Genomic DNA, 26,469 nt, shown 5'->3' with positions numbered 1-26,469 from the left:
GTTCATCTTGTTTATATATTTCGTCATACACTTTTCTTCCCTCCCTCCCCGTTTTGTCTGTTGTCAATTAGGCATACTGATCTTTGCTGCCCCTTGGCTACCTGCTCGACTTTACTTTTAGTGTGTATGGTATAAATCAATATTCTAGCAGATAGAGAGCAGAGGTGGCAAGAGAACCTTCTGTTATGGAGCTGTTTTACAAAAGATATACTAAGATGGGCAATGGTTTCATTTTTAGACTAGCTTATGTTTTTATGACAATTTAAACATAATTTAGACATCAGGTTATCGACTTCTATTTCATTACTGCTAATCGTAATTGCTGTTTTTGTACCTGCTTTGAGTTTCCATTTACTATATGCTTTTGAAAGCTGTGTAATCAAATAGGGCATGTAGTGACGTGTTTATTTAAAACATTTTATTTCAGAAGCAAACAAATGAGCTGTTGCATTACAAAAGTAGCAACTGTCACAAATAAAATACGGCACTTGGTTTGACTAAAGTTGTGCAAACCCTTTTATTATAGAGATGCCCTTTTTAAACTGGTTGTAGGTTTAGCGAGGAAGGTCCATTTCCTTTCTGCCCACTTGCTCACAGGGAAAATATCTGGCAAGGAGCCCCTATCATCCACCAATGGCTAGAGTAAGAATCAGGGGGGTAGCTAGGGAGTGGGCAGCTTATTTGACCTTACTCCTACATGCTCCAATAAGTCTGATCTCCGTGCAGCCTTCACTATGGAGTTGCTGCTGCTGTCTCCAGAATAACAGCTGTGATCAAACAGAGATCAGAAAACACAGATGAGATTGCGGATGATCCAATAGCATTATAAATCTTTTGTATCCAAAAAGACGCAGGTAGATTTGTTAGAGGTGCCATATCATCACACGTATGGGGTGGATTAACAAGAACATTAAACAGTATTTGTTTGTAGTAGTAGAACAAGAACAAAGCTGTATCAACAAAGGAAGGCCCTGATCCTGCATGTGCAGTTGTTGAAGTCTGCTGCATGGGTGTGGGAGAGGAAGCTGCTTACCTGGGCAGCTGGCAATGTTTTCTCCTCTTGTTCGCTGCCATCTGCCTCCAGGAAGCAGCTTTAGTTACTTCTGCATGAATTAGGGGCAACTTTTTTTTCTTTCCTTACAGCTTCTCTGAACCCAAGTGAAAGGGCCACAATCCAACAGTAATCAGTCTGGCCGTAGCCCTCTGATAAATAAAGGGGGATAGCTCCCTTTGGTGGACAGCCAGCCAGCCAGCCAGCCAGTTAGCTGTAAAATCCCTCTTGGTAGCTGTTTTCTACTTGCTTTACCTGTAAAGGGTTAAAAAGTCCCTCAGGTTTTAATAATAATAATGGGCATCTGACTAAAAGAGCCAATGGGTGGGTTAGAACTTTTTAAAATTGGGAAACAAACTTTCCTTTTGTCTGTTGTTCTCTCTGGGCTGCAGGGGCATGGAGCAGCAATGCTATAAGCAGGAATGTTGTGTAAGGTTTGAACCAGGTTTGAAAAATTGTCTTCCATACCTAGAAGGAATCATTTGGATAGGGAATGTTTAGATAAACGCGATCAGGTTTATTTCTTTATTTTGGCTTGTGGATCTCCTCTGTGCTAAGGTGAAAGGGCTGAGGGTATCCCACAGGGAGGAATTCCCAAGTGCTCCATCTGGGTCAAAGGGGGTTTTTTGCATTTGGGTGCTGACAGCGTTCACCAAGCCAAGATTAGAGAAAAGCTGTAGCCTTGGGAGTTTAATATAAGCCTGGAGTCGCAAGTATTAATTTTTTAGCATCCTTGCGGGCCCCCACCTTCTGTACTCAAAGTGGCAGAGTGGGGATTCAGCCTTGACAGGCCCCTACCTATGTGTCGCCCACTCTGTCATCATTTCCCTTTTATGTGTCTCCTTGTAATATTGTGGTGTGGCACAGACATTTCCACAGGGATAGACTGTTGTCGACACTGGCAATGCCTCATTGTGAACTAGGGGCCTGATCCTGTTTGGGGCTACTCATCCTCTGCTCCTGTTGCACTCAGATGTGATGGAAGGCAGCACCTTTCAGGATCATGTCCCAGCCAACGTTCCCTCTAATTTTTATGTCCATGTGCGGAATGAGTTTTGTTGTGTGCACCAATATGGAGGTGATGTGGTGGGGCTGGGGCCAACGGGTTTGGACAGTCTGTGGGAGGGGACTCTGGGCGGGGCAGAGGGTTGGGGTGCGGTGGGGGAGTGGGCTCTGGGGTGGGGCCAGGGATGAGGGGATTGGGATGCGGGAGGGGGCTCAGGGCTGGAGCAGGAGGTTGGGGGGTGAGGGCTCCAGCTGGGGGTGAGGGCTCTGGGGTGCAGGCTGTCCTGGGGCAGCAGGGAGAGAGAGGAGTTCCCACAGCCCTCTCTTGCTGCAGCAGCTCGGGGTTGGGGGAGACGCTCCTCTCCTGAGACGCAGCAGCTCCAGTGGGGCTAGGCCAGGCTGTGGGAGGGGTACCTCTCCCCAGCCATGGCAGCTTCGCCTGGGCTGGGCCAGGATGGGGGACGGGCGCCTCTCCCTTCCTGTGCGGCCCTTGATAGCCTGCTGTGTGGCCGTGCAGCTTAGAAGGAACTTAGGTCCCAGCTAGGTTTGCATAACCTCTCAAAACACACATCCATGTCACATAAGGCAGGGCAGGATATGGTATCGACACAACTATCTTGGAACCCATCTATTGTCCACCAAGGCAGCTGTGTTCATCAGGAAGGATGAAGCAATTAAGTCCTAGACTGAAACTTTCATGAGCCAGAGGAAGAGCATTTTCAGCTAAAGATCCTCATCTGTGGGACCTTCTGCTGGATGACATCCAAATTAGCCTAATCCCTTACTGATTTCAGATCCCATTGCAAAATCCACCTTTGCTCAAAAGCCTTCCTACAATACCAGTGCCTGTGGGGAAGGGGGAAGAAGGAAAGAAAAACATGCCAAATCTAAGCAGCTAAACCAGAAATGGAAAGTATAAGGATTTATGTAGTACACATTACTGTTTTGTAAGTATGACCTACATTCTTTGATCCTAGATATATACATTTACATTTAGCTGTATTAAAATGCAAATTGTTTGCTTGTGCCTAATTTACCAAGCAATCCAGATCACTCTGTATCAGAGACTTGGCCTCCTCATTATTTACCACTCCCACAGTTTTTGTGTAATCTACAAACTTTATCAGTGATGATTTTTGTTTTCTTCCAGGTCATTGATAAAAAATGTTAAATAGCATAGGGCCAAGAATTGAGCCTTGCGGGACCCCACTGGAAACATACCCGCTTGATGATGAGTCCCTGTTTACAACTACTATTTGAGACCTATTAGTTAGCCTGCTTTTAATACACTGAATGTGTGTCATGTTAATTTTATATTGTTGTAGTGATGGCGTGGGCACTTTCACCCCCTTGCACAAGTCACAGAACAAACTGGTTTGTAATCCTTGTTATCTGAATGATTGCTAAGAGGAGAGTTGGGTCCACATTTCTATCTGAAAATGTCACGTATTGAAGAGCCCTTGGAAATGCAGATTGCATTAGTCATCTCACTAAACAGAGAGCTCAGAATATGAAAAATTCACCACGTTTAGTTTCTTGATAATCTGGTCAGCCTACTTTTGTACATAGGTTTTTGTTTTGTTTTTTAAATACAGGGTTCTATACTAACAACTATTTCAAAGGATTTTTGTATATGTCTCAGACAATTCAAAGGATGCCAATCATGTCACATACTATTTTAGTAAATTGACTAACTGTGTTTGCATCTATGCAAAGAGAGACAAGGTGGGCTGTTAATATCTCTTACTGGACCAACACAGCTACAACAATACTGCAATCTATAAAAAGACTCAGTCTTCAGTGATCAGAGGCTCATCTTATATTTTCTTCCCTCTAAAGATTTTTTCCCCCCACAAAACATTGAAAATGTAAATGTGGGTTCATTGGTTATTGAAATTTCTTATAAACTTTAATCTTTCAGGTATACTTCAGCTATGCAAAATGCAGATTCTGAGTGTAAATATTAGTGCGGTTAATGGAAAATGCATGCATAAATGCTTAAGTATGAAGCTGAAAACGACTTCCTTTCTTTGTTCCTAGCAGCACAATCCCCTTTCAATGCTTCAGGCTTGGTGGGAGAGGGGTGGGCGGGGGGAGGGTGTCGGAGGGTTTGGCCATAATGCAGCATGTAAAGAGAGATTTTTTAAAAAGAACTGTGGAAGAAAAAGTGCAAAATTCTTATGAAATACAGTTTATTATTTTTAGTTTTTAATTTGTATAAACATGCCCATTTTATAATAGTACAAAGTAGCACTGTAGCATTCAATCCAAGATAATCCAATTACTGTTTCACTCTGACATGTCTCACTGTTGTATAGGATAAAAATAAAAGAATCTCAAGCTTGATCATTCTATGGCTTTGTATACACATTTGATCATGTAAATAAATTGTAGGAGTGTATGGAGGTGCCCCCTATTTTCCTGTCCATCTCTTTTTAATGTGTTACTATATAAGGTTCTGTACCATCAAAAGAGATTATGAAATTACTTCTTAAAGCTAAAACTATTAAATGAAAACACTTATTGCAAACAAATTTGTCAGTGTCTCAAACAGCTGGAACTTGACTTTCTAAAAAGCGGTGTACCACTGTGCAGAGTTTAATTTAGGCACTTGGGGTTTTGCATGACAAAGAATTTGATTTTGTAATTTCACAGAAATGCTGCAGGTCAGGCTCACAGCTTGTTCTGATGGAAGTGCATTTTGGGGGGCTTATTTAGTTGGATGATGGTGCCCCCAAGCCTCTGCAGTAGTTGCCGTGTTTAAAATTTATATGCCATTTGGCATGCTGTTATCCGGCAATGTCAGAGTCTGCTATAATCTGGGTATGCATTTTTATGTCCATTTACTTGGTATTAATACTCATACTTTCTTAGCTGTCCTAATGTCCAAAATGTGGCATTGTACTGACTATTTGGCACTTTGGCATGTTTCTACCCTGCACTCTGCATGGATTTACTGAAGAGGGATTTGCAGAATGGTTTGAAAGACTATATTACATTTTCTCTGCCTGTTGGGGGTTGGTTTGTTTTTTGTTCACATTTGTTATGATCTATATGTCCAGAATAGCATCAGCTTTCTTGGAAACACTAAGATTTGTTGCAGTGTCTCAAAGTGAAGTTGAATTATACAAGTCCCTCTGCTGGTTATGTTTCTGGATCAGGCAGGCAAGGGTTATATAGGCTTGTTAATTACCAGTGGCGGCTGCCATTGTGTTTTATAAAAATTCTCTTTAGATGACAAATGAATTGGGCAGGCCATCCAATTTTTGTCATAATTGTAGTTAAATAAAATTAGGGTTTCTGTTTTAAGTTTTAACCATTAAACACCCATAAAACCCCCCTGATGATGATGATGATGATAAAATTGGTGATCATAAAATTAACATAGGCGGGGGTGGGGGGGGACACACCAGAAATGGTTACTTGTACCTAAGAAGTGAACCCAAGAAGTGAACAACCAAGCTTGGTACCAGATTTTGAGGATCTGCCACCAGCCCAGCCCTCTTTCTGTTGGAAGGAGAGGCAAAACCTGACCCTATTTGCTTAGTGCCAGCCACATGATGCCCCTCTTTTTATTATTATTTTTTTTTAACCACAGTCATCTTTGTACAAGCATATTTTTACGCTTATATTATCATTTTTAAGACAAGAACATTGCTGGTACAGGTACAAGATAAGGAGAAAAATTACACAGTTCTAAAAATGCTCAAGGTAATAATACCTATTTAATGGAGAGCAAAAAAGATTGTCACCTTCTCTCACAAAGTAGTAAAATAGCTATGTCAGAGATGTTGGGCTGGTTTTTTAAGTGCATTAGGCCAGCTTTGCACCATTCTGCTGGTACAAAGCTACCCTAAAAACAAATTTACCTGCTGTTGGAAATTTCCCCTGTGTAGCTGGCTAGCAGCTGCTCTTATGCCACCTCTCTAGTCAGCACACGGGGGAAGGCGTCTCTGTGTCCTGTTGCCAGAGTGGTTTGTTGAGACCTTAGGCAGCCAGGTCTCGTAGGATTCTGCAGGCTGTTCCAAACTTCTCTTGGAGGAGGGGTGGACCAGTGCAAAGTAGCCCTCGGGTGGGAGGTAAAGTGTAATGGTGGCTTCAGGGATAGTCAATTATTTTTTGCCAAGGTCCATATTTCTTGGTCAAGGTATAGTCAAGGTCCAGACTCCAGATAAAATAATAATAAGTAAATAAAAACATTTCAGGGTCCATTGAAAAGCATCTGGCGGTCTGGATTTGGCCCACAGTCCGCCTGTTGACTACCCCTGCTTTAGGCTACCTTTGCACCTCCCCTTTCTGATTTGTACTAAGTGCTCTTGAGCTGAAGGTAAGATCTTGCCCAAGATTTGCACCATCCTTGACAACATTCACTCCTGGAACTATCTCCATAACCACAAGCATTCAAATAGTGATAAGAATTTCAATTAACTAATAATTTTATAATCTGGAGGGGACAGAGAGACCTCACAGGTAGCTCTGAGGCAAATAAGAATTGGCATTTTATAAAATTTGGGGTTACTCATTACATTTGGAAAATCTCTGTCAGTGGAAGATGTTTCTCTAAAAGAGGCCATGTATCAGAAGGAAGCCCCCTTACATTAACAATTCCAGCCTTTACAGCCCAGATTAAGTCATAGTTTAGCTAGTCAAATTGACGTCATTGACCTCTACCCAAAGTGGAGAATTATATCTTGATTAAGATCAAAAAGAGAAAATCCGACCATTTTATTTAAAAATAATTTCAAGAAATCTTTCAGAAAAATAGAAATTGCAGCACACAGAGGAACAAATTCTGCTCTAGATCCAGAAGTCCAACTACAACCTCCCCACACTGGGATGGGGCAGGACTGCATTATAGCTGAGTGGATTGGTGAGCTGGTGAATTGGCGTTTCTGTCCTAGTTCCCCAAACAAAGTGAGGTAACTCAGGCTTTTGGGGGCTTTCATCTCATGAGGACAGTCGTAGGTTTCATAAAACATACATAAGTAAGAAATAATCACGTATGAAGACAGCCGCTTATAATGAATCTTAAATTGTTTGATAAGCACCAATTTAATCTCATTTTCAATAAAATTGTGCCAAATTTAGCAAAAGATTGAGACAAATGATCAAGGTGAACTGGTGCTGTGTGCCTCTTAATTTTACTTTTCACCCAATCCTTCAGAGGAGTATATTTTATTTTGTATAAGGTAATGGTTTGTGTTTGTGTACTAAATAAAGTATTTACATTCTCAAAAGCCCTGCTTATGAACAGCATACAGTCCAAATATAATTGATATTACATAATATGTACACCACAGAAGCTGCCTCTTGCTTAGTGACTGCTTAGTTCCTACTAGTTCTCCCCACGTACAGGAACTTTATTCCCAGAATGCGTTTCTGGATTGGGCCTTTACATTTGGCAGAGACAAGCAGCCACAGTCCTACAGACTAACACGGCTGTTACTCTGAAACCAGTCCTAAAGTGGCTATTCTCTAATTAGATGGTGCTTCTTTCTTTCTTCCAGCTGGTAAGTACTCATAATTCCTATTACATTTTCCTCTAATTTTCCTTTTCTTATTCCAGAGGAGAGGGCATTTTTACACAGAATACTTGTTAAATTATTTTGAAATTTCTTGCTTTTTTTTTTTTTCACATCTAAAGTAAAACTTTGTTTCTCACTTTTACCTGTCACGTACCTATTTTTTTTTTTTTTTGCATTATTGTATATTTGTTTGTTTTAATGTGTCTCAAATAGGGAACAAGTCTTAGGATGTTCATCGTTTGAAAGTAAGGTGTGCTTAGCAGGCACAAACTTGAAAACTTAAACTCCTGCTTTTAAACATAAAATAAACAATACCTTTCCGTCACTCCCTTCGGCTGATATCAGTCTACAAGTTATTTCCTCCTGTGTAATAAACCAATAGCAAACCTTTGAAATGATGTTGCAGATTCTTCAAGGAACAGTTTCCCTTTTTATTTCTCTCTCAATATATTTGACAGTACATCATCTTCCCCTTGAAATTACCCCCAGCAGAGCATTTCAACTATTTCATCCTGCATTTTTCTGAAGGCATTTTTTTTTCAACAAGCTCCTATAGCAGTTTGGTTATTATGAAGAGTAATAATAGTAATTAAAAAGCCCTTCTCCTCCAAAGCTCCTTGCATACACTAATGCATGTGATTTAATTTTAGGCCCATGAATAGTCCCATTGAATTCACATTCAGCAAGATTACTCACACATGCAGAGTTAAGTACCTGTATACGTGCTTACAGGATGGTGATCTTAAGCCTCTGTAACAGCCAAAGAGGAACATATTGCTGTGTAAGAAAGACTAAAGAGAGACAACTAATGGTCATTACTATTTCTCTGTTTCTTTGTATATGCATTTCTAAGGTAGTCATCATTGCATTATCTAGACACCATCACTTACATTAAAGAGAACAATAATGGTCTTCCACAATGAGAAACCAGTTTTCCACCCCACTCCTATGCTTTAAGACATTTTCTTGGGAACATAAAAATAGCCATACTGGGTTACACCAATAGTCCATCTTGCCCAGTATCCTGTCTTCCAGCAGTGGCCAATGCCAGATGTTTAAGAGGGTATCAATAGAACAGGGCAATTACTGAGTGATCCATTCCAGCATCTGGCAAACGGAGGCATAGGGACAACTAGAGCATATGTTGCATCCCTGACCAGCTTGGCTAATAGCCATTAATGGACCTGTCCTCCATGAAATCATCTAGTTCTTTTTTTGAACCAGATTACACTTTTTGTCCTTCAGAACATCCCCTGGCAACGAGTTCCACCGGTTGTGCATTGTGAAGAAGTATTTCCTTTTGTTTGTTTTAAACCTGCTGCCTATTAATTTCATTGGGTGACTTCTTGTGTTACGTGAAGGGGTAAATAAGATTTCCCTATTCACTTTTTCCACCACACCTTTCATGATTGTATAGACCTGTATCGCATCCCCCTTTTTAGTTGTCTCTTTTTTTTTAAAGATGAACAGCCCTAGTCCTTTCAGTTTCTCCTCATATGGAAACTGTTCCATACCCTTAATCATTTTTGTTGCTCTTCTCTGTAACTTTCCCAACTCTAATATATCTTTTTTTTGAGATGGGGTGACCAGAACTGTATGCAGTAGTCAAGGTGTGGGGTGCCATGGCTTTATATAGTGGCATTATGTTGTTATTTACTCTTATTATCTATCCCTTTCCTAATGGTTCCTAACATTGTTAGCTTTTTTTGACTGCCACTGCACACTGAGCAGCTATTTTTGGAGAACTATCCACAATAACTCCAAGATCTCTTTCTTGAGTGATATCAGCTAATTTAGACCTCATCCTTTTGTATATGTGGTATATGCGGTTGGGATTATGTTTTCCAGTGTGCATTACTTTGCATTTATCAACATTGAATTTCATCTGCCATTTTGTTGCCCATTCACCCAGTTTTGTGAGATCCCTTTGTAACTCTTTGCAATCTGCTTTGGACTTCACTATCTTAAGTAATTTTTTATCATCTGCAAACTTTGCCTCCTCACTGTTTATCCCTTTTTCCAGATCACTTATGAATATGTTGAACAGTATGTTACCCACTTAATTTAGGGCACCCCGCCTATACCCTACCTAGAGCTCAAGGCGTGACCTGGTTAATTTATGGCACCCCGCCTATACTTTATGGGTCTGTGGAAACTTTTCCTTGGAAAAAGCCTTACACAGTTGTGCTCTAAACCTCTATTTGTTATCAACACACACGAATATATACACACCAAGCAAATATCTTATCCTCACCACTCCCTATATACAGACAAATTTCATCTGATGGCCAGTCAGGATCCACTCATGTGGGGGTTCCCGGCGATGCCTCTGCACATCCCGGTCATGTAGAGGGGTCAGAGTTCCAGCAGCTTGATGTTGCACTGTCGTCCGGAAATGGTTCCCAAAGAGCATTGTTTTTCATTTACATTATATATGTAAAACTATCACATTATTCCACTCTCCTAAATAAAAATTTTAACCAATTACATACTGGCACCTATGTGTCCTTCTTTCTGCCCAAGTTTTTTTTACATTTTATCTTTCATGCCCAGATTATAACAGATTATTAGTTGTGACCTTCTCCGTTTATGCAGATGGTCAACATAAAAACACTGGCTAGAGCTTATTTTACCATTTATTGAGTCTCTCTCTGTATCCTCCCTAATTTCCCAGTGCCTGGGTGTCTCTACTTTATAACCTTGGTGGTTTTAACACTCGTTAGGGACATTCCTCCGATATGGGCGGGGTGCTTTATCAGCATCAGAACAATTTTTTTTTTTTTATTTTACTGTGTACCCCTGGTTGAGAACCACTGTTCTAGGTCAAGGCATAGTAATCCAATCTAAAGGTGACAAAAGGATGGATTGCTGTGGCTCAGAAGTGCAGAGTGTACTAGAATTGGCTGTGGGTGTCTCCTCTGGTAGTTGTAATGACTTCCATCAGCATGCAGGGATTGTAGTTCAGCAATGATGTTATTAAAGGATTTTCTTGGTGGCGATGGCCCTGATTTTGCCACTGTTTCTGACCTTGAAATTATGCTGGATAGTCCTGTTAAAGTATTGTTTACACCATGGGATACTTCTGCGGGAATTCTACACCACTGTGCGCACACATTTCATATGCCATGCATATTTTAAATATTTTTTGCAGAAAATAGCTTCTGCTGAAAAGTTGCTGAAGTTCCACCTTTTGCTCACCAGAGGGTGCTGTGGCACTAGAACAGAGCAGCAGCTCCTGCCAAGCCCCAGCTATGATAGGGAAAAGGAAGAGCTTGCCTTCTTCACAGTGCCTGTCGGGCCAGGTCAGAAGATGGAGTCTATGGAGAGAGAGACAGCGTGGGGCTGCTGGGGGGTTGGACAAGGGCTCATAAGGGCTAGTGGGGGAGAACAGACTGGGGTAGTTGCTGAATGGGAGTGGAGATGCAGGGCCACATGGGCGGGGTGTGTGTGTGGAGAGCTACAGGGGGTAAGAGAATGGCTGAGTGGGGGCCCAGAGACACATGGTGACAGGGGCAGATGTGCCTGACCGAATGGGAGAGGCTAGGGGTCAGCCAGGGTCTGCATGGGGACGCTCCCTAACAATCCCTCCCCACCCCCCCAAAAAACCTGTTCCATGCTTTTCCCACCCATACCCAACAACCCTTCAAGTTCATACCCTGGCTCCTTCCCAGGAATTACTTCCCTCTCCCTCAGCTCCTCTGTTACCCCTGACTACCCCAGTCCTTTGCACCGCTTCTGAGAGGTGTGGGAAATACGGTTCTGTACTGTAGTTTAAGTGAATTATTACTCAGTTCTGTATTAATATATGCCTAGTAAGAAATCTATTTGTCAAAAAAAAATTCCTGAAACTTTTTTGTTGTCTGTATTGTTACATACATACTTGCTGACAGATATTTTGAAATAAATTACTAAAATAATTGAAACTGGTGTGATTATATTGTGTTATTTTGACAAATAAAATATGCTGAATTTTGAAGAATTTTGAAATATTTGTTTACAGATTTTTTAAAATTTTTTTGGTGCAGAATTCTCCCAGGAAAAATGTGAGTAAGTGTTGCTGAATTGGACGCAAAATTAGCAAGTCTTAGTCATGAGGACAGGTCTTGAGTGTGAAACACTTATTTATATCATACAATGTTGTATAACGTCAGAAAGCAACACAGATTAAACAATGCTTTTTGCCTTAAAAATCCCAGTTTTTTCTCTTTGTTTATGATGATAACTCATCCCAAGTAGTAAATGGAGATTCAAAACTAATTGCATAATACTACTAAAATTTTATGGTTGTATTTTAGAAAACGAGACCACACAGGTTTCTGAGATGACTTTTTGTTTGTTTGTTTGTTTTTCCCTTTCTGCTTCTTTAGGGCTATTGCACTGGGTTCAATGAGTTAGTGTAGCCTTTTTGTGATGGAGAAGGAGGCAAGCCAGTTGGAGAAGGACCACGTCCATAGAGTGTATGAGAAAATTGCTCCTCACTTCCATGATGCACGCTACAAGGCTTGGCCAAAGGTACAACAGTTCCTTTCAGATCAGGAACCAGGCAGCCTGATTGCTGATATTGGTAAGTTGGGTTCTTGAGTATGACAACTGTTTTAAAAAAAACTATTATTTTTTTAGTGTTGATAGTGATCAAACCCAGGCATGCCTCTTCTCTGTATTAAGTAGTACTTTTTGGGATGGTCAGGGTCACCTTGCCTTAGGCTGCAGGGTTTGAAATGAGTGCTCATCTGCAAATGAGTGTGTTTTGGAGCTGGCAGGTACGCTTTTAATCATCATAGCCTGGCTGCCTATCAAATTTGCCTCCTGCTGCCTGCTCTCCCTCTTTCTTCTATAATGGACCTGCTTCCAGAGCCATCCATACATACGTACAAGCCATGTGGCTGTGCAACTTTTACCATTACCTACTTGTGAAGGAGTGTACCAGGCCTTTGTGTCCCCTCGCTGGAGGGCCCACGGTTCTACCATACTCTGCCCCAAGAAAGGAGTAGTGAAGATGGGTCCTCCAGGCCTGCCTAGAGAGGCTGCACAGAAGCAGCCAATCTCAGCCCAGCAGGCTCAGCTAAAAGGAACTACAGGGCCTTAGCAGGTCAATAGGACCAGAAGAGCAAGGAAGGGTGCTTCTTCTTGGTCACAGGAGCTTGAGAGAACCAGAGGATGGTTTGTGGTAGCATTTGCATTTGGTGAGAAGGAAGAAGATCTGAGAAATTCAGCCCTTAGGTAAGAGTGAAGAAAAAGGGGCTACGTGGGAAAAGGGCCAGGCTAGCAGCAGTGAACTGGAGGCAACTGCTGTTGATAGTGTCTCTGGGTTGGGACCTGGAATAGTGCGTGGGCCCTGATTCTCCCACTGGTGAAGTGGTCTAAGACTCAAGAAGGGGACAAGGCTTAGAATCCCAAAGGCAGGGCAGGATTTAAAGGGCCCAGAGATGGGGCTGAAGACCCTGCTGAAGGCAGGCAGTGTGTTGAACTCTTTGCTACCCCAAAAGGGGCTCATCCATTTGACTGTGTAAGTTGGCCGGAGAGCTTAGCCTCTGAAGACCTACAAAGAAAGGCTGACACCCTACTGAAGGCACCAGAGGCCAGAAAGGCCTGCAGTATCACACCCAGCCATAAGGAGGCACTTGGGAGGTGAATGTCCTGTCACCACTATTAAAGGAAAGTATGAAAGGACTAAATAGCTGAATAATGTTGCAAATAATTTTCCCTTTTTTATTTTAAGATGTTAGTGGATATGAAAAGTTTAATATAGGATAAATAACTCTGGAATTTGAAATTTTCTATTTTCTAAAGTTAAAGCATGGACCGTGCCAGGGCAAGTTTCCCTATACTGCCGTGCCAATGTGCTTCCGTGCCTGCAGGGACAACAGGTGCTGGCCAGCTGGTATTTTTGCCACTGTCCTCCTTCATTCTTTAAGAAGTAACCATTGTCTACAAGGATGCTAACAGTGATATGGACACCTCCCCATTAGAAACTGAACTAAGACCATGGAAGGATTTCACGTTGACCACCAAACAGGAGTCTGATATGGCCAGCTCATGACCTGTGCTGGATTCAAACTAAAAATAAATAGCTTCTCTACTCCTTTTTCAGTTTGCGAAAATCATCTGTCCAGCCCCTTTCTTTTTTTCCTTTCAATTCTTAGGGTGTTAATGAAAGTGAAATATCAATAACAATGGCTTGGGCCAAACATGTAATGTCTGATGTTACACAGAATTCTCTACATTGCTCTGTGTGCGCACACTGGGCTTTCTGCTTTACATGTCTCTCTTATTTCTGAGTGTTCTCATGAATGGTTGAGCTAATTTCATAGTGGTTTTTAGTGTATTGTGAACTGTGAAAACATAAGGGATACCATTCCTCTGGGGCCAGAGACCTGTGGCTGGCTGGCTGATTAGCCCCACCTGCTGCACCTGAGAAAGAGTTGGTACTTAATTAACTCACTCTTGGAAAAAGAGGGCAGAAGGAAATGGAGAAGGGGATTGCAACAACCTCCAGAAAGCTGAGGGACCAAGGGCTATGCCCTCAGTAGACTGCTATGGGAGCTACTACACAGAAGAATTGCTCCAGGAACCACATGGACAGAAGGGAGATATTGTAGGGTCCTTTTTTTTTTTTTTTGCTAAGCCTCCGAGGTAAGAGCCGGGAAATGTTGGTTACTGAAGTTACTGGTGTGCGGGACAAACTTGGGGAAAAGGACTACTTGGTCTCCACAGACTTTGAAGGAAGAGTCTGCAAGGTTTTTTGATTTGTTTAAAAACACTTAAAATAAATCAACTAACCCTGCTGGAAACTGCTTCTTTGGATTCCTTGAGAGAGCTCAGACAGAATTAATCCAGGGAGTGAGCTGACTCAGCAAGAGCAAAGCCTGGTCTGGTCGGAGAAGGGCACTATAAAATAGGCCTCATCCTTTTACGTGAACAAATACATAGCATTATGAACCATCAAATTGAATTTTGCCTGTGACATAAAGAGGATTTGAACTGAGGTCTCCAGAAGTGAAAGGCTATTATATTAACCCAAGGCACTTCACTCCCTTTTCTTAATTTGATCTGTGATTTCAATGACAGTCATTCAAGCAAGAGGTGAGAAATCACATTTGGTAACTTCTTAGATTTTTTTCAAACTATCAGACTTAATAGTATAAGGATTCAGATACCTGAGCCCCAGATGAAAATGTTAGCAGTAAAATAGTTTGTCAAAAGTTTTGTTACATTATTTCAACACAGAATTATTGTAGTGTGGGAAGGCTGTACATCTCCACATCAAAAGCATATAGTTATAAAGAAGAAACTGCAGGGAGATATCAGACAAAGAAAGTTCCAGTTGTCATGGCAACAGCAATTAGCAGCAGATAACAAGGAAACAATGGGTTTAACAGCTTGGTCTGATAGTGATTTAATTATTTAGCCTTCTAATTTATCTGTTTGTTTGAATACACAGGAATAATTCAAGGCTGTGCTGCTGCCATATGATGCTTTAATACAGTATTTTTGGTCTTTTACAGGCAGAAGTGTAATAGCGTCATTAACATAAATGTTATTGATTCTGTATGCCACAAGAAAGCCAAGATAAATGCTCTTTACCAAACCCATCTCATCACTTAACGTCACACAGCAAAGAGCCCACTGTTTGACAGATAGGAACAGTCTGTGCTCATTGTGCTAAAATGATCACAAGCCACAATAAATTCCACTATGATGTCATCTTGGTTGTTTTTTTTTTTTTTTTAAGTGGGCAGAGAATTTCAAATTATTGAGGTCAGACACTGGCACATTTCATTGCTCATGTCAGGAGAATATTCTCTTGCTTACAGAAACTGAAAGACACTCTTTTCTCCTCTTTATTTTACAACTTCAGGCTGTGGAAATGGCAAATACCTTCATATCAATTCTCAAACCTATAAGCTGGGCTGTGATTACTGCTTCCCTTTGGTGGAGTCGGCACGAAATGATGGTCATGAAGTAATGGTGTGTCATAGTCTGTGCCTGCCATATCGGAATGAGTGTTTTGATGCTGTCTTATCCATTGCTGGTAAGTTTTGTACATTGGCAATTTCTGTTGGCCAAAATTTCAAAGGATAATCCTGTTCGGAGCTTTTAGGCTGGCTTCACAGTCTCTGCCAAGTATTTTGGCAGAGGGCAACACAAGACTTTGGTGCACATTTCCTTGGTCCACCCATCTAGTTACACCACTGGAAACCACTCCCCAGTTTGCCAATGCAAAAGGGGGCTTGCAGTGCTGTTAGTAACTTGCTAGGGTAGGTTTCAGAGTAGCAGCTGTGTTAGTCTGTATCCGCAAAAAGAACAGGAGTACTTGTGGCACCTTAGAGACTAACAAATATATTTGAGCATAAGCTTTCGTGGGCTACAGCCCACTTCATCAGGTCCTATTTGGGCTTTTCCCAGTGGTACAAATGTGAAATGCTGACCACCTGCCCACAGGAAAATATGATGAAAAGCCACTCAGGAGCCAGCAAAGGAGTCTCTGGTTGTCATAAATATAAAGGGAAGGGTAAACACCTTTAAATCCCTCCTGGCCAGAGGAAAAACCCTTTCACCTGTAAAGGGTTAAGAAGTTAAGACAACCTCGCTGGCACCTGACCAAAATGACCAATGAGGAGACAAGATGCTGGAGGGGAGGGAAACAAAGGGTTCTCTCTGTCTGTGTGTTGCTTTTGCTGGGACCAGAGCAGGAATGCAGGTCAGAACTCCTGTAAAAAGTCAGTAAGCAATCTAGTTAGATATGCATTAGATTCTGTTTTGTTTAAATGGCTGATAAAATAAGCTGTGCTAAATGGAATGTGTATTCCTCTTTTTGTGTCTTTTTGTAACTTAAGGTTTAGCCTAGAGGGAATCTCTATGTTTTGAATCTGATTACCCTGTAAGGTATTTACCATCCTGATTTTACAGAGGTGATTCTTTTACTTTTTCTTTAATTAAAATTCTTCTTTTAAGAACCTGATTGCTTTTTCATTGTTCTTAAGATCCAAGGGTTTGGGTCTGTGTTCTCATACGCAAATTGGTGAGGATTTTTATCAAGCCTTCCCCAGGAAAGGGGTTGTAGGGCTTGGCGGGATTTTGGGGGAAAAGACGTTTCCAAGTGGGCTCTTTCCCTATTATATTTGTTAGACGCTTGGTGGTGGCAGCAATAAAGTCCAGGGACAAAAGGCAAAATAGTTTGTACCTTGGGGAAGTTTTAACCTAAGCTGGTAAAAATAAGCTTAGGGGGTTTTTCATCTGTACCCTAGAGTTCAGAGTGGGGAAGGAACCTTGACACTGGTAAAACAGGTTTATGTGGGCCCTGAGTTGCAGGGCCAGCATTCATTCAGCCACAGTAGTGAGAGGTGCTACCACTCTACTAGCAAATGAAGGATTGAGACCCAAAACTTACCATTTTTTCCTGTTGTTGAACTCTTAAGATGCTTGCAGGGCTTGGTAGGGAGGCAGGGGCAGAGTTATCTTGCTTTTTGGTTTGTCAGAAGGTGGAACCCTTATCTTTTGGACATGTGGAAACCCCGTATTTGTACATTCAGATCAGGTAATTACAAGCTGCATGTTTCTATATGCAGGAAGGTGCACATGATAAGGGAACCCACTGGAAAGATGGCACTGATGGCTTTGTACGTTTATCCAGGGTTTTGGGTGAAGTTGTGGTAACGTTAATTTCTCAGTCGAATGTGTAAATTCTGCATGAAATAGCTAGCTGTTCAATACTTGACAAATATCAGTCACTACAATATGTTGTGAAATTTTAAAATAATCACCAGTATTCCATCTTTTCATAACTTGCTGTAGTCACCTGCATCACCACCAACTCCTGTCTCCTCTCTGCTCTTAAGGCTTCTTTTATTTTGTTCCTCTACCCTTTGCAGCTCTCTGTAATGGGAGAGGACGTCTGTCCTTTCTCCTGTAACTGAGACATCAAGTAAGAGTGAGGCGGCAGAAACTTCTATATCCTTCACTACTTCTCCTTAAGCTATGGGGCTCTCCTATCTTTGGGGCAGTCTTCATGAAATTACTTAACCGACTGTCCACAAGTCAGATAATCATAGTAAAAACAGGGTTGATTAAAAATAGAGAAGTAGTGGAACTAAAACAAAAGATATTGTTTGCTTAGCAGAGGAAGATTTACTTTTCCTATAAATTAAACAAGATGAGACACACTTAGTTTCATTAAAACAAAATTAAATGTGAATATCTTACATCTCTTTAAATCAATCACTGATTAGGCTGACAGCTTCCACTCCCTGTCTCAGAAAGTCTTTCTTTCAGCCTCTTGGGACTCTGGTTTTCAAATCCCAGATCTATGTCAAGTCCTTCGATGTTCAGAGGAGCTTCCAGAGTTCACATACTAGATATAGTGTTCTGTTCTTTGTAGGTATTCATGCTCATCACTCAAGTATCTGAGCACCTTCCACTAGTTTATTAAGCAACATGACGACACATTGTAACATGTTTATTCTCTCATCCTTTCCTCAGTTGGAGAAGTGTGTGCAGTGGGGTGTTTTTCTTTGGAAATTTTTGTGTGTGTGCATGTGTAATGTTAACACACGCACATTACATTATGTTTGTTAGAGAAGGCAAGGTCACCGACATGTGGCTTGCACTTAGAGCAGAAGGTGGTGAGGTTTGTAATGTTCCTTAGTTCCCATGGAAGTTTATTCCACAGTCTAGGGCCAACCCCCAAGACAGCTTTGTCTTCTGTACAGAGTTTTTCTCAAAGCGCAAGTTCTTGGAGTAATAGGATTATGTGAGAATCTCAGCTTCTGGTTGTAACTTTTTTTTTAAAAAAATGAAGCTTCTAGCCCACATGGTTGCTGGGAAAAGCTTAAAAACGTGCACTTTAAAGGATCAAAAACCAAAAGGCAAATAAAAAGAACTCCAGTCTTCTTATTTAAATCTCATGATTTATAAGCCAATCTCATGGGTTTTGGACCTGACTCATTTTTATTTATTTATTATGAGCAATGGGTTTTGGCAATACTGCAGACAGCCCTCCCCCCCATCTCTGAGTCCTGTTCGTCACCACATAATCTTCTGAAGATAGATACACACCAGAGGTGGTGATAACCATTTGCATTCCCTATCTTCCAGGAGATTGTTGAGCGACAGGAATAAGGTCCTTCAGCAATGCTAAGGCCAGGACTAGACTAGAAACTTTTGCCAGCATGGCAATGTTGATTAGAAGTAACTTCATGATTTTTTGCCACATTTCTATGCCAATAGAAGCCCTAATGTAGATGCAGATACGCTAGCATAAAAGTGCTTTTGCCCCTATAGCTTATTTTGCTCAGGGAACTGGTATAACCTACACCAGCAAAGGCACTTTTTGATTAGTACAAGCTGCATCTATACTCAGAGGGTTTTGCAGTAAAGCTACACTAGCAACACTTATAAGCATAAAGTAGATCTAAATAGATTCCTTTAAAATGCTTAACTCCTAACAGGCAAATCTTCCACAGTTCCTTGCCTGCATTTGGAAAGGTATCTTGTACATTTTCCCCATTTACTCATAATATAATTTTATTCTAGTTTAAATATCTTCACTGACAGAAACCAGCCCCTTGATCACAGTCACACATACTGGTGGTTTTTTTTGTGATTGTATGCATCACAGTGCCAACCCTGTCCCATTGAAATCATATGGAGGTTTGCCATTGACTTCAACAACAGTAGGATTGGCACTCATGTATCTCCCCTTCTGTTAAGGAATTATTAATACTGTCTAAATCCACTTGGCATATCTATAGCTGTTTCAAAATGGCTTTATCTCTATCCTAGTGAGATCATGCTCTTTATGAACATAAGAATAGCCACACTGGGCCATTGTGACATTCCCCAGGGTACAATCTGGACTGTTGAATAGCTGTGTCCTATCAGTTCTCCAGTCTGGGGTGCCTTTTACACTGCTTCACTGTGAAAGCAACCACTCCTGGCCTTGCTCACACACAGCTTCTAACATGCAAATTACTCCCAACTATACTGCAAGGGTGCTTCAGGTAGCCATTCCTGAATTATATTGGAGAATGACACCAGCAAATCCTTAGTCCTAGATTTGTCCCCAGAAATAGGCGTCTTGTACTGCCCAGCTGTTTCCTTCTGTGCAGTACAAGCTCATAGAAAGTATGTCATCTCAGTAATTGAAAATGCTATGCACAAACCATGTGATCTTAAATCTTCTTAGCATATGTGCAACATGCCTTATCCATCACCGAATTTGGTGCACTGGTTGGATCATTAGTTTCCCTGGCTTGGTCTGGGTACTGACGGGGAGTTCAACTTGAACGCTGATCCATGCCCCCCACTGGGAAACTTAATTTCAGATAACAAACACTTTAATCCAAACACACACTGGTTTAGATAAAACAATAAAACAAGTTTAACTACAGAAATATAGATTTTAAGTGATTACAAGTAATGAGGCATAAAAGTCAGAATTGGTTACAAAGAAGTTAAAGGTAAAATGCAAACTAATACCTAACTTACCAAGCTTAGCCCTGGTCTACACTAGGAGTTGAGGTCGAATTTAGCAGCATTAAATCGATTTAACCCTGCACCCGTCCACACGACAAAGCCCTTTTTTTCGACTTAAAGGGCTCTTAAAATCTATTTCTTTACTCCACCCCCGACAAGGGGATTAGTGCTGAAATTGGCCTTGCTGAGTCGAATTTGGGGTAGTGTGGACGCAGTTCGACGGTATTGGCCTCCATGAGCTATCCCAGAGTGCTCCATTGTGACTGCTCTGGACAGCACTCTCAACTCAGATGCACTGGCCAGGTAGACAGGAAAAGGCCCGTGAACTTTTGAATCTCATTTCCTGTTTGGCCAGCATGGCAAGCTGCAGGTGAGTGCAGAGCTCATCAGCAGAGGTGACCATGATGGAGTCCCAGAATCGCAAAAGAGCTCCAGCATGGACCGAACGGGAGGTTCGGAATCTGATCGCTGTATGGGGAGAGGAATCCGTACTATCAGAACTCCATTCCAGTTTTCGAAATGCCAAAACATTTGTCAAAATCTCCCAGGGCATGAAGGACAGAGGCCATAACAGGGACCCGAAGCAGTGCCGCATGAAACTTAAGGAGCTGAGGCAAGCCTACCAGAAAACCAGAGAGACAAACGGCCCCACCGGGTCAGAGCCCCAACCATGCCGCTTCTGTGATGAGCTGCATGCCATTTTAGGGGGTTCAGCCACCACTACCCCAACCATGTGCTTTGACTCCATCAATGGAGAGGGAGGCAACATGGAAGCAGGTTTTGGGGACGAGGAAGATCGCTCACAGCAAGCAAGCGGAGAAACCGGTTTTCCTGACAGCCAGGAACTGTTTCTCACCCTGGACCTGGAGCCAGTACCCCCAAACCCACCCAAGGCTGCCTTCTGGACCCGCCAGGCGGAGAAGGGACTTCTGGTGAGTGTACCTTTTTAAAATAGTATACGTGGTTTAAAAGCAAGTGTGTTTAATGATTGATTTGCCCTGGCATTCGCTGCCAGTACAGCTACTGGAAAAGTCTGTTAACGTGTCTGGGGATGGAGCGGAAATCCTCCAGGGACATCTCTATAAAGCTCTCCTGGATGTACTCCCAAAGCCTTTGCAAAAGGTTTCTGGGGAGGGAGCCTTATTCCGTCCACCATGGTAGAACACTTTACCACGCCAGGCCAGTAGCACGTAGTCAGGAATCATTGCAGAACAAAGCATTGCAGCACATGTTTGCTTGCGTTCAAACAACATCCGTTCCTTATCTCTCTGTGTTATCCTGAGGAGAGTGATATCATTCATGGTCACCTGGTTGAAATAGGGTGCTTTTCTTAAGGGGACATTCAGAGGTGCCTATTCCTGCTGGGCTGTTTTCCTGTAGCTGAACAGAAATCTTCCCTGCTGTTAGCCACGGGGAGGTGGGAGGGATGAGGGGCTCGCCACACGGTGGGGGGAGGCAAAATGCAACCTTGTAATGAAAGCACATGTGCTATGTATGTAATATTAACAGCAAGATTTACTGTGAAAGAGTGTACCAATTGTTCTAGAAAATGTGTCTCTTTTTAAATACCACCGTCCCTTTTTTTTTTTTTTTTTCTCCACCAGCTGCATGTGTTTCAAGGATCACAGGATCTTCTCCTTCCCGGAGGCTAGCGAAGATTAGAAGGCGAAAAAAACACACTCTTGATGAAATGTTCTCTGACCTCATGCTGTCCTCCCACACTGACAGAGCACAGACGATTGCGTGGAGGCAGACGATGTCAGAGTGCAGGAAAGCACAAAATGAACGCGAGGAGAGGTGGCAGGCTGAAGAGAGTAAGTTACGGCCTGAAGCTGAAAGGTGGCGGCAGCATGACGAGAGGAGGCAGAATTCAATGCTGATGCTGCTGGAGGATCAAACTAATATGCTCCAGCGTATGGCTGAGCTGCCGGAAAGGCAGCTGGAGCACAGACTGCCACCACAGCCCCTGTGTAACCAACCGCCCTCCTCCCCAAGTTCCATAGCCTCCTCACCCAGATGCCCAAGAATGTGGTGGGGGGGCCTCCGGCCACCCAGCCACTCCACCCTAGAGGATTGCCCAAGCAATAGAAGGCTGGCATTCAATAAGTTTTAAACTTTTAAAGTGCTGTGTGGCCTTGTCCTTCCCTCCTCCACCACCCCACCCGGTGCTTCCCTCCTCCACCATCCCTCCTGGGCTACCTTGGCAGTTATCCCCCTATTTGTGTGATGAATTAATAAAGAATGCATGAATGTGAAGCAACAATGACTGTATTGCCTCTGCAAGCAGTGATCGAAGGGAAGAGGGGAGGCTGGTTAGCTTACAGGGAAGTAGAGTGAACCAAGGGGCGGGGGGTTTCATCAAGGAGAAACAAACAGAACTTTCACACCGTAGTCACGAAACTGGTTTTCAAAGCTTCTCTGATGCACACCGCACCCTCCTGTGCTCTTCTAACCACCCTGGTGTCTGGCTGCGCGTAACCAGCGGCCAGGCGATTTGCCTCAACCTCCCACCCCACCATAAACATCTCCCCCTTACTCTCACAGATATTGTGGAGTGCACAGCAAGCAGCAATAACAATGGGAATATTGGTTTTGCTGAGGTCTAAGCGAGTCAGTAAACTGCGCCAGCGTGCTTTTAAATGTCCAAATGCACATTCTACCACCATTCCTCACTTGCTCAGCCTGTAGTTGAACAGCTCCTGACTACTGTCCAGGTTGCCTGTGTATGGCTTCATGAGCCATGGCATTAAGGGGCAGGCTGGGTCCCCAAGGATAACTATAGGCATTTCAACATCCCCAACGGTTATTTTCTGGTCTGGGAATAAAGTCCCTTCCTGCAGCTTTTGAAACAGACCAGAGTTCCTGAAGATGCGAGCGTCATGTACCTTTCCTGGCCATCCCATGTTAATGTTGGTGAAACGTCCCTTGTGATCCACCAATGCTTGCAGCACTATGGAAAAGTAGCCCTTGCAGTTTATGTACTCGCCGGCCTGGTGCTCCGGTGCCAAGATAGGGATATGGGTTCTGTCTATGGCTCCACCACAGTTAGGGAATCCCATTGCAGCAAAGCCATCCACTATGACGTGCACATTTCTCAGGGTCACTACCCTTGATATCAGTAGATCTTTGATTGCGTGGGCTACTTGCATCACAGCAGCCCCCACAGTAGATTTGCCCACTCCAAATTGATTCCCGACTGACCGGTAGCTGTCTGGCGTTGCAAGCTTCCACAGGGCTATTGCCACTCGCTTCTCAACTGTGAGGGCTGCTCTCATCTTGGTATTCTGGCGCTTCAGGGCAGGGGAAAGCAAGTCACAAAGTTCCATGAAAGTGCCCTTACGCATGTGAAAGTTTCGCAGCCACTGGGAATCGTCCCAGACCCGCAACAGTATGCAGTCCCACCAGTCTATGCTTGTTTCCCGGGCCCAGAATTGGCGTTCCACAGCATGAACCTGCCCCATTAGCACCATGATGCCCACATTGCCAGGGCCCGTGCTTTGAGAGAAGTCTGTGTCCATGTCCTCATCACTCTGGTCACCGCGCTGTCTACTCGCCTGGTTTCACTTTGCCAGGTTCCGGTGCTGCATATACTGCTGGATAATGCGCGTGGTGTTTAATGTGCTCCTAAATGCCAAAGTGATCTGAGCGGGCTCCATGCTTGCCATGGTATGGCGTCCGCACAGAAAAAAGGCGCGGAACGATTGTCTGCCGTTGCTCTGACGGAGGGAGGGGCGACTGACGACATAGCTTACAGGGTTGGCTTACAGGGAATTAAAATCAACAAAGGGGGTGGCTTTACATCAAGGAGAAACAAAAACAACTGTCACATAGAATGGCCCCCTCAAGGATTGAACTCAAAACCCTGGGTTTAGCAGGCCAACGCTCAACCCACTGAGCGATCCCTCCCCCCAGTATTCGAGGCAGGACTGAATCTCCATTAAACTTTTCAAGGTGCCCCTGACAGAGCTCACCGAAAAAATTGTTGGCCGTTGATTTCATGGAGGGAGGGAGGGAGGGGGGAGCAAATGAATACAAAACAAATCTGGTCTATTTCTTGTTTTGATCCACTCCATCTATCTTTTTCATCTTTGGCTGGCATCAGACAGTGCAGTAGGACTGCTCACCATACTCATCTCCTGCCTGCTCGCCAGGAGATGGTGCAATACAACTGCTGGGAGGACTAAAGAGAATGACCTGGTCAAGTCACTCCTATTTCAGTCCCTGTGCCCATGTCTGCCCAGGCACTCCTGACCGACCTTACCAAGGCAGCCAAGAGCACCTAGGACATGATGACGATGGTTATCGGGCCTATTGCACCGTCTGCTGCCACAAGGCAATGAACTGCTGCTGTGTAGCAATGCAGTACCGCGTCTGCCAGCACCCAGGAGATGTACGGTGACACTGAGCTGAGAGGGCTCCATGCTTGCCATGGTATGGCGTCTGCACAGGTAACCCAGGAAAAAAGGCGCAAAACGATTGTTTGCCATTGTTTTCATGGAGAGAGGGAGGGCCTGACGACATGTACCAAGAACCGTGACAATGATTTTGCCCCATTAGGCTTTGGGATCTCAACCCAGAATTCCAATGGGTGGCGGAGACTGCGGGAACTGTGGATAGCTACCCACAGTGCAACGCTCCGGAAGTCGACGCTAGCCTTGGTACTGTGGAAGCACTCCACTGAGTTAATGCACTTAGAGCATTTTGTGTGGGGACACACACAATTGACTATATAAAAACGATTTCTAAAAAACTGACTTCTATAAATTCGACCTAATTTCGTAGTGTAGACATACCCTAAGTGAATTCAAAGCAAAGATTTCTCTCACCGCATGCTTATAGCCATTTGACTGGATATTTTTGGCCAGTATCCCTCCCCCAGTTCAATGATGCTCCTTAGAGATGGGGGGAGAGAAGTAATTTGTGTCCTCTCTTCTCCCTTATAACATTTCTGTTCTTTGAGAATCCTCTCCAGCTGGGGTTCAGACGACAGCAAGTCTGTTTGCCAGTAAATTTCTCAGTCACACCCTTCTTGCAGCCATTCTTTGGCAGGTTAACCAGGTGATAATCCATTTGATTATGCTCACACCTGGCAGAGGCGTCATTTTGCTTATTGTCTCTGAGGAACTGTTTTGTGCCTGCTTTTCTGAAATTGGAGCATGTCTCAGTCAAGTCATACAGTAGAGTCTTATAATTTTACATACAACGTTGCCACACATATTTTAGCAGGACAATAATGTTCAGCACATTGACTTTTCAAATGATACCTCACAAGGCATGCTTTGTACAAAATCCATTATAGTCTTGTAAAAGTGGTGAACCTAGAGGTACAGTCTGTCACAGCCATCTAGCCTAGTATCTTGTTTTCCGACGGTGGCCAATGCCAGGGGCTTCAGAGGGAGTGAACAGAACAGGCAATCGTCAAGTGATCCATCACATTGTCCACTCCCAGTTTCTGGCAGTCAGAGGCTAGGGGTTGCATCCGTGACCATCTTGGCTATTAGCCAGTGATGGATCTGCCCTCCGTGAACGTATCAAATTCTTTTTTGAAGAGTTATACTTTTGTCCTTTAAGGCATCCCCTGACAATGAGTTCCACAGGTTGACTGTGCGTTGTGTGAAGAAATACTTCCTTACATTAGTTTTAAACCTGTTGCCTATTAATTTCATTGGGTGACCCCTGGTTCTTGTCTTATGTGAAGCAGTAAATAACACTTCCTCATTCGCTTTCTCCGCACCATTCATGATTGTATAGACCTCTGTCATATTCCCCCTCAGTTGTCTGATTTCCAAGCTGAAAAGTCCCAATTTTTTTACTCTCTCCTCACAGGGGAGCTGTTCCGTACCCCTAATCATTTTTGTTGCCCTTCTCTGTAGCTCTTCCAATTCTAATATTTTTTTTTTTTAGATGGGGTGACCAGAATAGCACACAGTATTCAAGATGTGGGTATGCAATGGATTTATATATGGATGAAACCCTGTTTAACTCCCCTATGTATTGAGTTCCTGGACTACTTGAGGTGGGGGCAGTGTTGAGACCAAGCTTTTTCTTTTAATTAAGATATGCCATTTCTTTCCTTTGTATGTAAAGGCAAAGCCATCATGTGCTGCTTCTTTCTCTCTCAGCCAGATACTCTGATAATTTGGAAATAAATAGAAATTACTTCACTATTTGATCAGTTCCCTTGTCCCACTAGGAGGAAAGAAACTGCTGGAATGAATAGTGAAGGGCTTGCCTTAAAGTTAATGCCATTCTATGAAAGCTAACTTCAGTTTAATCTGTCATATTTTTGGCAGTACAGCAAACTAAACAGAGGGCCAGATCCTGAACTGGTGTAAATGTGCCTAGCCTCACTGAAATCAATGGAGCTATGCCAGTTTGCACCAGTTGAAGACTTGGCCCAGTGTTGCTAGGAAG

The 26,469-nt window shown here is 43.0% G+C and overlaps 1 protein-coding gene across 3 annotated transcripts in view; it reads left to right on the top strand.

Moving 5' to 3' along the window:
- The window catches only part of LOC141991234 (putative tRNA methyltransferase 9B), an 85,825-nt gene that overhangs the window by 37,320 nt on the left and 22,036 nt on the right, over positions 1-26,469 (top strand). For all 3 annotated transcript variants that reach the window (XM_074959520.1, XM_074959512.1, XM_074959529.1), the window contains 2 exons: positions 11,949-12,145; positions 15,440-15,613. In XM_074959520.1, coding sequence (XP_074815621.1) covers positions 11,992-12,145; positions 15,440-15,613 — 328 coding nt within the window. In that variant the 5' untranslated portion in view covers positions 11,949-11,991. The remainder of the gene's footprint in view (positions 1-11,948; positions 12,146-15,439; positions 15,614-26,469) is intronic.

The sequence above is a fragment of the Natator depressus genome, chromosome 1 (assembly GCF_965152275.1).
Source record: "Natator depressus isolate rNatDep1 chromosome 1, rNatDep2.hap1, whole genome shotgun sequence".
Taxonomy (NCBI): domain Eukaryota; kingdom Metazoa; phylum Chordata; order Testudines; family Cheloniidae; genus Natator; species Natator depressus.
The sequence above is the reverse complement of the archived record's forward strand: the minus strand, read 5'-3'. Positions and strand labels throughout refer to the sequence as shown.